Source organism: Pyxicephalus adspersus, chromosome 2 (assembly GCF_032062135.1).
Source record: "Pyxicephalus adspersus chromosome 2, UCB_Pads_2.0, whole genome shotgun sequence".
Lineage (NCBI taxonomy): Eukaryota > Metazoa > Chordata > Amphibia > Anura > Pyxicephalidae > Pyxicephalus > Pyxicephalus adspersus.
This window is the reverse complement of record NC_092859.1, coordinates 37112696-37128341: the sequence shown is the minus strand read 5'-3', so window position 1 is coordinate 37128341 and position 15646 is coordinate 37112696. Positions and strand designations below refer to the sequence as shown.

Sequence of the window (15646 nt, the reverse complement as noted above, 5' to 3'; positions counted from 1 at the left end):
GAGCTATATGTATTATATAGATGTGCTAGTTCCTATAAAGGACTGTTTGGGAGACACTGGAATCTTACACTCATACCTACTCAGATTGGCTGTCATAATGATGACCTTTTCATCACAGACTGCAATTTTCGCCTGTTGTTTTCAGCAAATTATACGTCCTAGGTATTTGGAATTGCTTAGACTGCCATAATAACCACTCTCCTGATACTTGCGTTATAGTCCGGCTACAGCTTTTATTGTGCTTTTTCCCCTGTTGAGGAGAAGATAGATAAGTCCCCACTCATCCAGAAATAGCATGGGCATTACTGAACAGTCGCTCCTATTCAGCTTTGTTTGGGATTTCACATTCCTGCTATGGATGAATTGCTACAATGCAGAAAACATTTATCTCAGATAATTCTCCCTTCTATCAGATGCTCTACACAGCAGCGGTTGCTGAGGATGCCCCTCCCGGTCTCTTTATCCTCAAGATATCAGCCAAAGACCCTGACGTGGGTAATAACGCTCAGATCACTTATGCACTTTATGGTCTTGGAGATGACCGGTTTCGACTGGATCCATACACAGGTAAATTCTACTGTTATTTGAAGGGAAACTATTATATGCACTGAAAACATATCAATTATAAAAAGATGACTCAGAGCAGAATACAAAGTCAATCTATAGTCCACTGGGCACTTTGTAGTTGCCTTTATAGTGCTCTTATTTGCAGTTGCTGCAAAATACCCTGTAAAATATCCACACTGCGTGTTGTTGGAGCTTACAAAGGTTGATGAGATCATTTAAAAATGAAGACTGCACCATGGTGGAAGTTCCTCTATACTTGGATTTACTGGGTATTTTGTGGTAGTTGCAATATGTATATATATATATATATATATATATATATATATATATATATATATGTATATATATATATATATATATATGCAAACCTCCATGTACACTTATGTTCTTGATTTTACCTTCTAAAAGTGTTAGTATTTTGTTCGGCAGAACAGAGAGCTCCTTCCGTATATAATCTGCAAGCTAAAAACTGGTGAATGGCCAAGCTATATTGCTGAAGCAAGACTTACTAAACTGTCAGCACAGTGCTACCAATTCATGATTCACTTCCATAACCAATGGTGATGTGAACATTGCAATAACCCATGGCAAGCAATCACCTAATATAGGGGTGTTATATCCTCAGCAAATCCAATAACAAGCTTTTACTAATATAGTAGTTATTGTGATCTTTACTTCTACCTAGGGGGGAATTAAAGAGATGCCACCAACTTGTTTGACATGCTTGTGGTAGGAAGATAAAGAAAAATAATTTCTTTTATATGAAGCCAAGTATTGTGCAGGTTCAATGGCAGCACGCACCAAGCATTCATCATTCTTACTCAGTTCACTTCTCTAGCCTAAATATAAACTATCAGTGAAGATTTTCATGAGGGTTTGATTAATGTGTGAAATAGCTTACACTAAACACCATGGAACCGACCTGTAGCTACAGCTCCATTCTTAGGGGAAGAGGAATAGCAGTGCAAAACAGTCTACAGTCTAGAGGATTGCTTTTTGAACTTTATCTAGAATATGTGAATAGACAATAAATGGAGAAGAAGGCGGCTGATGAATTAATTTGCCATTCTGCTTTCTGCTTTTGGCATCTCCCTTCTTAGCATAAGAATTTAGAATAATTCAGAACCACTGAATTAAGTATTGTACATAATAACTGTGTATTATTGATATATGTGTATTATTGAATAGAAGTGTATTTGTATCATTCATATATGGCTAAAGTGTAGCCTAATATAATATACACATAGGAACCTCTGTCAGGTTTGTTTTCTTTTTTCTATTTTTTGCTGTGTACCTCCCTATGGGCAATTCCACCTCCTGTCCCAGTGACAAGTGGTCATATGACGGGAAGGTAGTGTCATTTATTCTTTTCCTGCACATTTATTTAGGGATGGAAGATAGCTGGACACTGGTTTCCCCCTTTTGACAAAATCCAGAGCTCCATGCAAGTTTCTGCCACCTTCCTCCACCAATCCACCGGGGTGTAGCTTTTCCACCTAATGCTCGTACATGTTTGTTTGCTGGGGAGGGTGTACTGACTAGGTATTTAGAGCAATCAACTGTGTGCAGGACATGGACTGATTGGTAGAGGGAATTGCATAAGTGCTGGAAAAATGGCACACCTAGTGGTCACGGTCTAGGTGGCCTTGTGGGAAATCTGGCCCCGACTACTCCCATATAGTACTTTGTTCAAAAAATGAATGTTGGTGATTTTAAAGGTTTGCTTTGAACAATAAATAATAGGATTGCCTAACCAAAAAAAAAATACTAAATATTTGTTTTTTTTACGGTCACTCTTTCCTCTTTGCATGTTTCTTGTCAACATGTGCATACAGCACACCTGATTGGCTCATAATGACAGGATTACATACAGCAGATGCCAAGTCAAATTAACATTTTTATTTAAAAATAAATAGTTATCTATTTATTTTATATATCTGTTTTATATTTGCTTTAAGTTCAATTTAAATTCTAAATTAACTTGTGTTTCTTAATTTATAAATGTCAGAAATTACAGTTTTTACCTAAAAGTCACTGACTGTGTCTATACACAGGGGAATTAACCACACTGGCACCATTGGACAGGGAACAGAAGGCATCCTATCACCTGATTGCAAAGGCCACTGACGGAGGAGGACTTTCATGCCAGTCAGATGTTATTGTATATCTAGAGGATGTGAATGACAATGGACCGGTATTCTCTATGAATCACTACTCTGTAACAGTGTATGACAACACAACTTTGAAAACCCCTATTGCGGTGGTCAGTGCTAGAGATCCAGATGAAGGTAAAGTAAAGCACATTATCCTTAGAAAAGGTTTTTGCCCCTTTTCATAGAGCCATCAATCTTAGGGATTTACATTTTACTTTTGTTTTCAGAATTGCATCATTGGGATCTCTAAGCTAATTAATACAAATAAGATTATTCAGTAATTAAAGATACCTAGAGTGTGCACATGTGGTGATTTCCTCATCATGTACATGTTTTTGTGATGCCCCATGTAGTTTTTTTGCAGGCAGCTTATAGTGGCTGAGTAGACCTGCTGGGTCCCTTCCACAGCTCTGCAATCTGCACAGTCTTATGTCCCTTTTATGTTCAAATAAATTTTAACTGAGTTTCAAAAACATTTGAAGCACACAACTTAGACTTTGATCTTTTTAGCTGTTGATGGAGTTGCTTACAGTAAATTTTTTGTTACTAGAGTTCAACTTAAAGCAGAACTAAACCTGACTATTGTCAACTGTCTCTTCCATAATGCACTCTTTGGCCATCTTGAATGGCCAAACCAGGATGATTTAACTCCAGCACAGGTGCATAAGATTTCATTAGTTTTCCCATGAAGTGACCAAGCAGGTAAGAATGCTTATTACAGAAGGGGGACATTGCCTGTCACTTGCTGCAAAAAAGCCTTGCCTCATCACTTTTTTTTAAAGTGGATCTTTAGTTCTGCTTTAAATTAGGTCATATAGCACTGATGATAACCACTGGAAATTATTGCCAAGACATAATGATAAAGTTGTCTTTCATTCATTTAAGTAATACATTTATTTCATTCAATTATTCAACTTTCTGTTTAGGTTTAAACTCTGGAATTTTGTACTCCCTTTCAAACTCTGCCAATGGACTTTTCTCGGTTGAAGAAACTACTGGTGTAGTGCGACTAGAGAAACCTCTAGAAGACATGGAGGATGAAGTGATTGAGTTAACTGCCTGTGCCACAGATCGTGGTCTTCCCCATCCACTCTCCACATGCACTCCCATTACTGTGTCTGTGGTGTCCCTGAGCTACTACCGATCAGTATTTGGAAACCCAGAAAATATCGTGCAGGTGCCAGAAGACCAAACAGTTGGTTCAGAACTTCTGAATTTAGCAAAACTGACACAGGACATTGGGAACAATGTGAAAATTAAATATGAAATTTTGAATGGGAATGAAAATGGCATCTTCCGTTTGGCAGATACAGGTATGGTGTTTCTATATTCTATTGTATTTATAGGAAAGTGACCAATTTAAAAGCTTCAACTACATAAAAAATGTAATCTTTAAATTTACCCAGAATTGCAGTATTAGTCTTGTGTAGTTGACAGCAAATATACCTTTGATCCTGGAATAATAATTAAAAGTTCTTTTTAAGTTGTTTATATTTTTAGATGTTTTTATTAAATACTTTTTAATGTCATCCCTGTTTCTATCTATAAAATTCGGGCTTATAATGATTAACGGGAGGGGCAGCCAGTGTGTTGTACAGTACATACAGAATGCATCGCCATCCCCACGTTGGTTGTCCTCTCAAGAACCATCAGTCATGATGCATACACTGGGTTGGCTCTTGGAAGGGCATATGGAAATGTTGGCCTGGAGAAGTGGGCACTCCTAGGCAGCAATTAATTGCAGACTGCCTTAGGTAATGCCCATATGCAATGCCAAGTCTTCATGATTGAAAGAACCAAAATCTAATAAACCATAGGACTGATCTAGGGACAATTTGGCTCAGGAAGAAAGAGTTAGGACAACAGTACAAAACTGTAGGTAAAGCTGGAGTTCAGCTTTAAACGTTTTCTATTTTTTTTTTCTTTTCAGGTACATTGTACTTAAATAGAAATTTGGACTTTGAATCCCAGCCTCAATACTACCTCTCAGTAGAGGGAACTAGACAGAGCTCTCCTCCTTTAAGTGACGTGACGGTTGTTGTGATAAATGTCACGGATATAAATGATAACAAGCCTATCTTCAGCCAAGAGGAATATCAGGCAGAAATCCCGGAGGATGCAGTGGTGGGAGATCTGGTTGTGATGGTGAGGAATCAGAAAGAACAACAAATTCTGCTTGTTTATAAAATGTATCCAACAAAACATTTCTATTACATAGAAATAACTATGTGAATAGTTTGGGACATCCATTCTCAACAAGGGTTTCTGGGGATCCAGAGTGGAAGGGGTTCCTTGTACTGTGGTTGGTTAACTCTTAATAGATGATCATTTGTAGCCCTTTGTAAAGCCCCTGATGAGTTGGTTTTAGTAGGGGTTCCCTTAAACCTAAAAAGGGGTAAAAAAGTTGTTGGGGGAAAAAGGAGTTGGAAAGGCTGGTTTAGTTATTTAGAACCAACCAGAAACTGCTGAATTAGGACTGCATAGACACATTGGGCAGATATCCATCAATCTTTTATGTTGGAAATAGGCCACACATGGCATCAATAGCACCAAATACTGTATAAAATAACATTCAGCCCTTCAACCTGCACCCCTTTATTCTGCTTCATTCTGTATCTATATTAGTTTTTCCTTTTTAGGCATCAGCACCTTCGCTTTATAACCTTTGATTTTTCTGATTTAAAACTCCATAGATCTCAGCTGTTGACATAGATGGACCAAAGAACAATAAAGTCACTCTTAAAATAGTAAAAGGAGATCCCCATGGCCACTTCTCAATACATCCTGAGCGTGGAGATCTCAGAGTTCTCAGTCGACTGGACAGAGAGCAGGTGAGGTCTTCTCCAGATGGTTCAGAACCTGTATCATCAACTTTGTCTTTAATATCCTTCACAGAACATGCCTGTGTCTGTTTCCTATGTTATTTTTAGAAGTTGGTTTGCAATGTTATGCAACATTTTGTCTTTGAAGAATCTTTTGTTCTGCTTAATTTATTCTTAGCATGCAGTGCTACATATACATAGCATGTTATCCCACAATAAAGCACACTGTTCCAGTAAAAAACAGCCTGAAGGTTTTTGTGGGACCTCCTAGTCCTAGATGTCCTGGGTTTGAAGACATCAAATTACAGTGATAAACAAAAACAAAACATGTATAATATATTGAAATAACTTTTTATGTTGTCTCAAATTTAGAACGGATTGAATACAACTGAATTTATTCAATGTTTTATATAAAGCAGAACCAGGTAGATACAAAAACTTTAGTGCAGAACTCAGATTTGGAGAAGAAGCAACAAGACTGGGGCCAGTTAGATATGATGCAAATATATATTTTAAAAAAGGTTACAGGAGGAGAGAGCCAAAGGAGCAGAGACCTTACCAGTCTTTTGCTCCTTCATTGTCCACTTAGCAGTATATTGCCAGTGCTGTCAACAGTGTATTGCTTAACCGCTTTCCATTATTTATGTATTTTTCTGTATGAATTTCAGGACTGAAAAGATGCAAATACTTTAACAGATAAAACAACCCCCTAAATTCAATTCAGTCTCTGAATATGGATGTTTGCCTGGATTTTAGTTATTTAATGCTTTTACTTTTTTTTTGCAGTAGGTATACAGTTCATATGCAGTAATATGATCGTTAAACCTTATTTTAATGGTTCAGGATGAGAATGGGAAGGGGGAGTAATACGCAGGAGCTAGAATTCCAATTCAGTACATGTTTCTGACAACTTGTAAAATGTCTTATTTTTAACAGAAATCGAAATACTCTCTGGTGGTTCGTGCAACTGACAATGGTGTCCAAGCACTTTACAATGAAGTGACTGTCCAGGTTCACTTATTGGATGTGAATGATAATTCTCCCATGTTTTTACAGTCAAACTACAGTCTTGTGCTCCAGGTAGGAATCAGTATTTTCAATGATGCATATATACCAGACCAAAGGAGAAATAACAGTTTATTGTTCAGGTTCAGAATGAGAATTTTGTTATTTGTAGACACTTGCTGGATTTACCTTATACTGATATCTCGTCTACAGGACAGTTCCCCAGCTGGTACTAGTGTGTTGACACTTGTTGCAACAGATAAGGATTCTCCCAAAAATGGAGCACCATTTCATTTTCAAATCATTGAGGGAACTGAAGACAACTTCTTCCATGTCAGTCCAAATGGGGTCCTCTCCACTACAGCTGTCCTCAACAGAAATACCAAGGAGAAGCATATCTTGAAAATACAGGTAAGATGTAGCTGGAAACATCTAAAGTAGAACCAGGCTGGAAAAAATGAAAGCTAATAATAGATGTATACCTAATTAATGAGGCTATAACAAATTCAACTTCATGAGAAAACAGTAATTGGCACAAAAGGATCAGTTTAATAGATGTATCAGAAATATAGGCATTGTAATCCAAAAGAAATCTGCTCAGAGCCTTCACCTTAGGTACAGTATGAGCAATCACTTGTCTTTTTGACCTAGTAAGATGAAACTTGGTAAATAAGATGAAATAACTTTTTCCTAACTTTTCAAATTCTTTTTTGTCTGCTTAGGTTTCTGACAATGGCACCCCACCACTTTCCTCCTCCACGTTTGTCAGCATCCAGGTTATTGACCAAAGCCGCCACTCTCCTACAGTGCTGCCACTGGAAATATTTATCAGCACCAGTGAGGCATCATTCCATGGCACTGTGTTGGGTAAACTGCATGCCACGGACCAAGACCCTCATGACACTTTGATGTACAGATTGGCTGAGGGGGAAATAAGAAAAGGTCTTTTTTCTGTTGGAATTACCGATGGCAAGGTCATCGCACTTGAAAGTTTACAACAAGGTCATTACTTTTTTAATGTTACAGTCAGTGATGGGTCATTTACCTCCATGGCACCTGTTCATATCTATGTCTGGTGTTTTAGTGAGGAGGCTCTCCAGCGATCATTAGTTCTTCGATTCAAAAGCTTATCTCCAGAGGACTTTATAGGGGACCATTGGCGCAATTTTCAGAGGTATTTAGGGAATCTGCTTTCAGTAGACCGACAACAAATTCAGATGGCCAGCCTTCAAAAAGATGAGAAATCATCATCGTTGGACCTTGTATTAGTGGCTGGGATGGACTCTAACTCACTCAGTGAATTTCAAGCTATGGCTGAGAAAATCAATGGGGTTAAACGTGATTTGGACCAGTCTATGGGCTTACATATTGAGAAGATATTTCACCTGCCTTGTCACGGTCTACAGTGCAAAAATCGGACTTGCCAAGAAATGATTGAGCTGGACCCATCAGTATTATCTTCACACAGCACTGCCAGGCTCAGTGTTATTACTCCCCAGCACACTCTTCGTCAAGTCTGCACATGCAATAGTAAGTAGTTCATTTTAATTTTACCTAGTTTTCTTTGCAAGTATGATTCTAGGACACTTGTCCAATAAATTATTTCTTGTTTAATGTGTCTGTCTAAACAGAAGTTTAGAAAAATTCAGAGCTGTCCTGACCTTATGAGTTTCATTAGCCCTCCCAGTGCTCATTTTAGGATTATAAGTCAATTAGTACCTATGCCTAAGCAAAATAAACTAAAATATTAGGGGTTGAGGCCTAATCATGCAGATTAATGGGTATTGTATTATATGAATGTGTTACAGAGATGAACTGTACATTCTTTCACATACATTTTAAGATCAGAAGCCAAAGATCTACATTTTCAGTTAAATCAGTCTCCCATGATGTTTTTGGCCAACGCCAGCATTTGAAATATGCTGCCTTAGATAAAAGTAAATATACTAAGTCTATGTCTTAGTGATATTGGGGAATATTTATGAATTCTTGGTCCCAGTAGTCCAAGCAGCTGCATCATTTTAAAGGCTGGATACAATGATCAGGACAGTGATAGAGTAGCCAGCCATATCTCTTCATTCGTTCCTTGTTCATAACTATACAGCTGTGCAGAGCCATCAGATGCAACAAGTTCATACAATCAACTTTATGCATTTATTTAACCAAACATGTCTACGTTCCTTGCACACTTCCTAATCATACACACAATTTAGCCACTGCAAAAAATAAAAATATTGTACCCTTTATTCCTGCCAGGCACTGCATTGAGATTTGATGGACATAGCTTTTTGCAATACCAGCACAAGGGTAGTGGAGGCTGGAAAGTCCAGTTCAGGCTGAAAACCCACCAGTCTGAGTCTGTTTTGGTGTTTGTAAATGGAACTTCTTCATCCCTTCTGGAGGTAGGTTGTGCATATGTCAGAAAAGTATACAATTTTATCAGCTGTATATATATGGCATTTTGAGGCAATGAATTACAAAAAGAACATATATACACATGAAGCAGATGTATAAAAATATTAGCAGTGAAAATCTCACGCATCTCAAAAGTGAAAACTATTCCACCAGCACTCTATAGATTCTGTTTATCCACTGGTGAATCTGACTTTTACCAAACATGAAGAAACTTCAGATTCATTTGTTTAAAAAATGGCAGTGATTAATCCTCCACCAGGGAATACACAAGTTGTATTGCATATATGAATGATTGAGTACATTTAATTGATATTCCAGTCTGATCAGTCCAGAGTTCTGATCAGTTCTATCAATAATAAAACATAAGAGCAGAATCTCAAACATCTATGTGTTTTGTTCTAGGACTTCCAACCAATCAATTTTTTTATTGAAATATTAAGTACAAAATGGTAGCAGATCTGTTCTTGTGCACTACATCCTAATATAATAATTCCTGGAATAGTTTTTTTTGTATACCATGCTTAACTCACAAGTCTCATTAAAGTTAAAGGCAGGATGTGTAGATGATCAACCAATTTTGCCCGGAGGCTTCCTTGCAAGTCACTTCTTGTGCAGTCTTTGAGTTTGGGTTGTTGAACATTTTGTAGATAGAAAAGGTACATTTTCTTTTCAATACAATTCACAGAAAATGCATGTGAGCAGTGCAAAGAACATATTTCTCATATACAATAAATAGAATTTTGACAAGTCAATCACAGATGCATTTAGTTCTGATCAGCAGCCAAAATGTCACATATAATTGTAGAGGTTCGTTAATCATAAGGTATTTGGCTTGTCTTGTAGGCGGAAGGAAACCAGGTTACAATTGTCATTTGCAAACTGAAGTATATAATATATAAGAAAAAAAAATGAATTTCACAATTTAGGCCCAGCTTGCTGATAGAGAATTTTGGTTTGCTTGTTCTGTCTTTTTGTGCTGTAATGGTCTACAGAAGGACGTTGAAAATGTCAGATATGTTATAAAAAACAAAACTCATGAGATACATGTAGAAAGAAAGTTGGTTTGTTGGAGAACTATGGTCTCAGACAAATGACACCCCAAATAAAATATATAGGAAAACGAACACTGATGTGTTCAGTGAGTAACCACTGGTAATATGGTGATAGACCATAGATGGTCTTCCACAAGTCTATCACACGTATGAATTCATGCCTAATGCTAATGTTACCTAAATGAAGGCCCTCGTTAGACATGATTTGGGTCATGGAAGGTCTGCCATTTGTATCATGACATCCAGTTGACATCTTCCAAGGGACACCACTGCCATGAGTTCCCTAACATCACTGCACCCAAGTGTTTCATATCACATTGACTCTTTTCATAAACAATATATTGTGTGTGTATTTAAAGAAAGGGATACAATCCAATATTTGCATCCACCATTTTCAACAGATTGTTATGTGCGGCGGATTGAGCCCACTTGAAACTTAGCACTTCTGATAACTCGTTGAACATGTGTTTGCTAGAATGTGATATCTCATTATTTGTTATTTGCCCATTGCCAGTGATTTTTTGCCACAGTTAATCTTTGTTTGTGTTTTGGCTTACAGCTTAATAATGGGTGTTTGCATTATAAACATCATTGCCAAGGAATTATGACCAAGGATCTGTTTTTGGAGACAGCAATAAATGATGGGAATATGCACGATATTATCCTGGAAGTCACCGGCAAAACTGCTAGGATGCATGTGAACAACACTGAATCTGAGCTGTCCTTGCCAGACTGCTCGGGTCATTCTTCTCATCTGAATATTGGGGCATTTATACAAGAGTCAGACCATGTGTCTCAAGGATTTCAGGGCTGTCTCGATTACATCAGTATTAATGGACAAGCCTTGGAAAGTTTAGGACAGTCTATTTACCAGAAGGGCACATCGCCATGCTGTGAACACAACCATGCTTGTGGACAAAATCCATGCCCTAATGACAGCATGTGTGTAGAAATGCCCAATGGAGGTAAGAGATCCTGGCCATATGAAGAATTGACAGCTTTATTCAATATTTGCTGTTAAGTTATTGATACTTATTTTATTTATTTCTCCAGGATATGCCTGTCTCTGCCATTCTCCCTTCCCTGGTCCTAGCTGTGTCCTAGGCACCGATCCTTGTGGCACATCTTCTTGCCTGCAGGGCAGGATTTGTTTGTCTACGTCCAATGGATTTACATGTAGCTGTCCCCCAGGATATCAGGGAGATCGGTAAGATTGCCATACAAGCTTTCAGCTTTGTTTCATCTTTTGTGTAATTTACTAAAGCTATCAATTAGGAAGTTTGCAGAAGTTTACTAATCGCTAAAAATTGGTTTTGGTGAATAGAAATCATTAAAACGCCACACCAGTAGTGGCCAACCTACTAAATATAGCAAGTATGGCACCTGAGTTAAAAAGGGAAGCACATAATATTTAGTGTATGTAATGCTACAGAAGATTTCTGGGCTGCAGGTTTATTAGAGAAGATGGTCAGAGGTAGCAGAAATACTAAGTCCTTGCAGATTGCAAGAGATGTCTGGGGCTCAAAATATTTTAAATGTGACTGCTAGTGATTTCTCCCTTTAACCTCTATACAGACAACTGGCCCCATATTTGTGCTCCATATAGCTCTAATTTAGGTTTAAATCCCCCACTTCCCCAAAGACAGATGTACTTACTAGAGAAGTAATGAGCAGCACATTCTTATTATATTTACTGATCAGTAGTTCACTGGAAGTCCACATAATATACAGGTTTCCTTAAACTTTACCCTCCGACATTGGGCATTGTCGAAATGAATTCCATTTACTTCTTGCCCCAGGGACACAGCAGGATATTAATGTAAGTCTCTCCAGTTCTCTGCGGAACTGACTTGGTAAACAGCTGTCATATCGAAAGATTTCCCCTTATGTCCTGTTCTGACAAAAGTCAGGAAGAGAGGGGCTAATCTCCCCAATGGAGCAATGCAGTAATACCTGACTTCTTTAGGAATGACACTGAAATAAATATAAAGCGATTAATGTGACACATTTCTCTCTTTGCAGATGCCAGATTGCTGTGAGAAGCTGCTCTGATGGCTCCTGCACACAGGCTGACTGTATCCCCAGCAGCACATGTAACTGCAGTGATGCTAACAGAGGTCAACTATGTCTTGAGGGAGAAATGCCTGCTTCAGATAAGAGATTCCTTATAACTGGTGCTCAGGAAATAGCAGAGATCCTTGGAGGTGTCCTCGCTGTTTTGTTGTTAGTAGGGGTGTTTGTCATCTTTAGAAAACGTCTGTGCCAACGTATTGGTACCCATAAGCCAGCAGCGCAGGAAGATCCAGACCTGAAACACTATATATCCAGAGACATAGGTGTGGGAACTCAAGGAACATCCATGGAACTGAATATCCTTAGTCCTGCCTCTCGAAATCAGCTGGATCCTGAAGGACAACCAAGAAGGAACCCTGTCCCAGAGCTCCTTACCTTCTGCAAACCTCAAACTAGACCAGCCGTGTGCAGCGTGGCTCCAAATCTACCTCCTGCACCTCCGTCCAGCTCTGATAATGAGTCCATTGCCAAGAACTGGGACTGTGAAGAAAGCAGTAAGTGTTTTTTCTGTCTATTATTATTATTATTATTATTATTATTAATAAACAGGATTTATATACCGCCAACATTTTACGTAGCGCTGTACTATAAATAGGGGTTGCAAATGACAAAAAAATACAGACAGTGACACAGGAGGAGGAGAGGACTCTGCCCCGAAGAGCTTACGATCTAGTAGGTGGGGGATTTAACACACAATAGGAAGGGAACACACAATAGGAGCATATGTCTAGTCATATGCTCTTGTAAATCTTTAACACCTGATCACACACGGGTGAAAATGTATGAGTTACTGAACTAGCACACATAAAAATGTATGACTTTGCTCTGACTTTTCTCATCCGTAATAATATCTTTGATTTGGATAAAATTAAAGCCAGTTAGTCCTCAGAAAGGCATGCTAGTTATCGTGCTTTTCTGAGGACCCACTGGCTTTAATGCTATCCAAATCATGGATAATATTACAGATGAGAAAAGTCAGAGCGAAGTCATACATCCTTATCTGTGCTAGTAGGAAGGTAGAAATGGCATAGCTTCTTTGGGAGATCTTTGCTATAAAAAGAAAAGCTTCTGTGTATACAGAAAGTAAAGCTGCGTACACACTTCTAAAAAATATTGTTGGAAACGAACCACCAATCGGCCAAATACCGTTCACAAAAAAGGTGGCCAACGACGGAGACGAACAATGATTGTCGTTGGAAATAAACAACCGTCACAGCAGAACTGATTGTCCAATGATCGCTCGCTATCTATCGGTGCGTACGGTTGTTCAGTGATCGTGCATGTTTCTGCAATACACTTTCTCCTTTACATGTCACTCCCTGCATACGATTGTATCCAGCGTATGTACACTACTGGATTATATTTGAACAATCGTATACAGCATGTATAGAATTGTGCACAATACGATCGTTCAAATATAATCGTGCATACCGTTGATCGGTCGTAATCGTTCCTTTCCTAATGATAAATATTGGAAGTGTGTACCTAGGTTAAAGTTTATGTTACACGTACAACATACACATGTGTAACATGTAGCAATGTAACATTTTGTTCACCAATGTGCAGAGTTGAGAGTTTGCTGACATCTGTTGGCTGATGTGAGTGACAACAGTGAAGATTTTTCCTGTCCTCACTTGCTTAGAGCCTTGGAATCCATGGCAGTGTACTTACATGCTTGTGATTGACAGTATTTGCTCTTTATACAGCTCAGGAATGTAAAGGGGTGACTTTGCCACCTTTGTTAGCAACTCCCAGGAGTGGGGGATTGTGTAATTATCACACATTTCATTGCCAGGTTCACCGACAAGCAAGTCTAACAAACATGTGAATTCGTTTTTTTCCTGCGGCCAGGAGTATTTGCACTGCCTTGTAGTAGACATTCATCATAATAATCGACATTATGGTTTTCAGTGTAATAAAGGTGATTCGTTTTGACAAGTAGCCTCGGGTTTGACAAATTGAGTGCAATTTTCATGACCGTTGGAAAAATTGTTAGGAGCCTTAAAAATATTTAGTGATCTTAAAGTTCTCCCCATACTTAGAAAAATTCCTTTACAGACGTTCAATGGACATGAGATAATTGTCGCTGAAAATTATTTTTCAGGATTGTTTCCCATGACTGATGAATTCATTGCATTGCATTGCATTCAAATCTGTAGGGAGGGGAGAAGGAGGATGAGTGAGGAGCTCCCCATTGTGCTCTCCTCCATTGAAATTCACCATTGTATCAGGGGACCTGTTGTACACATGGCAGATAAAGGACAAACACGAGTGTTCAGAATCATTTTATATGTGTTCATGGCTTAAACATTGCAGCTTACCATTCCTTTGATAAGGTGGCTGAATTTCCTTTGTTTTAGGCTTGGCAGAAAACACTTCTTGTTTTGGGGTGATTTCACTCCCTCACTGTAATATTTATGAATGAGCAGCATTGTCACCCTAGGACGGAAATTTTTTTGGACTACAAAACACCCGGACTTCTCTATAACAAAGGAGAAATGTGTTCTGTAGTTCACAAAAGTCAAACTGAGAGATAACATTACAAAAGTACACTTGTAAATGTAAAATAGGTGTTTTTGTGCTTTTTTTTACCAAATGTAACGAAACACTTAGAATAAAAAATAATAAGAGTAAAATTTATGTTTAGAGGTTACTTACCTTATTGGGTGGGCATGTTGGGAGTTGAGTCACACTAGTGATTCTTTCACCGGTGACATTTCATGTTTCAAGGAGGGTTTGGTATTAGGATTACAGGGAGGGTTATTATAATAGGGCCTTTGTAAGAGATCACTTTCTACTAATGTACTGTCTAATTCACTTTAGTCCTTGGGCACTTCTTTATCTGCATGGCTTCATCCCTATGGCTGTGCCACCAAACTGTACAGTCCAAATGTACTTCCAGGCGGTTCCCATCCAATTATCCAATTTTGTCATCCTCCATAGTTTGTACACCCCATTTTGTCTTGGCCAAACACTAATTCCTTATACTGTGAAAATGGCCAATGGTCACCAGGGACAAAAGGTGGAGTACAAAGAACCAACATAGGATGACAGTGTTGCATCATCAAATCTTCTCCAGAGCTCTGGAATTACGGTGGCAGTGTACTGTTTGGCTGCATTACCCTGTAAAGTTTTCCAGTAAGGCACAGTCATGTGGACATTGCTTTAAATGTTAGAAAAGCCCCCTTTTTCATTAAAAAAAAAAATGGTAGTTATAGATTATAAAACCAGAGATGATCTCCGGTTTTATTAAAAATCAGTCTTTTCTGACATAGGGATCCACTGAAATCACCAAATAAACCAATTGATTCTTTGACCTAAGTAAGGTAAAACACACATCATAAAATATGTACCTTTCCCCTTCCTCTTCAATATACCATACTGAGCTCACTACTTCTATGCAGCACATCCATTTACCCATTGCCACCATCAGGCTTAACTTTTCTTTTTCTTTTTTTACCTGGCTTGTATTTAAGTTTATTTAAGTTAGGTGGCTACTTAGAACAAATACCAATTAGCAAAGCAATGACTACACCAGAAATTTGAGAAAAAAAAAGTT

The 15646-nt window shown here is 38.3% G+C and overlaps 1 protein-coding gene across 1 annotated transcript in view; it reads left to right on the top strand.

The window, feature by feature from the left end:
• The window catches only part of FAT2 (FAT atypical cadherin 2), a 46482-nt gene that overhangs the window by 28300 nt on the left and 2536 nt on the right, over positions 1 to 15646 (top strand). Inside the window, exons 11-22 of the mRNA XM_072400447.1 lie at positions 414 to 567; positions 2622 to 2855; positions 3647 to 4033; positions 4651 to 4865; positions 5414 to 5551; positions 6479 to 6622; positions 6761 to 6958; positions 7270 to 8077; positions 8804 to 8949; positions 10574 to 10979; positions 11068 to 11221; positions 12037 to 12581. Of these exons, the coding sequence (XP_072256548.1) occupies positions 414 to 567; positions 2622 to 2855; positions 3647 to 4033; positions 4651 to 4865; positions 5414 to 5551; positions 6479 to 6622; positions 6761 to 6958; positions 7270 to 8077; positions 8804 to 8949; positions 10574 to 10979; positions 11068 to 11221; positions 12037 to 12581 (3529 nt within the window). The remainder of the gene's footprint in view (positions 1 to 413; positions 568 to 2621; positions 2856 to 3646; positions 4034 to 4650; positions 4866 to 5413; positions 5552 to 6478; positions 6623 to 6760; positions 6959 to 7269; positions 8078 to 8803; positions 8950 to 10573; positions 10980 to 11067; positions 11222 to 12036; positions 12582 to 15646) is intronic.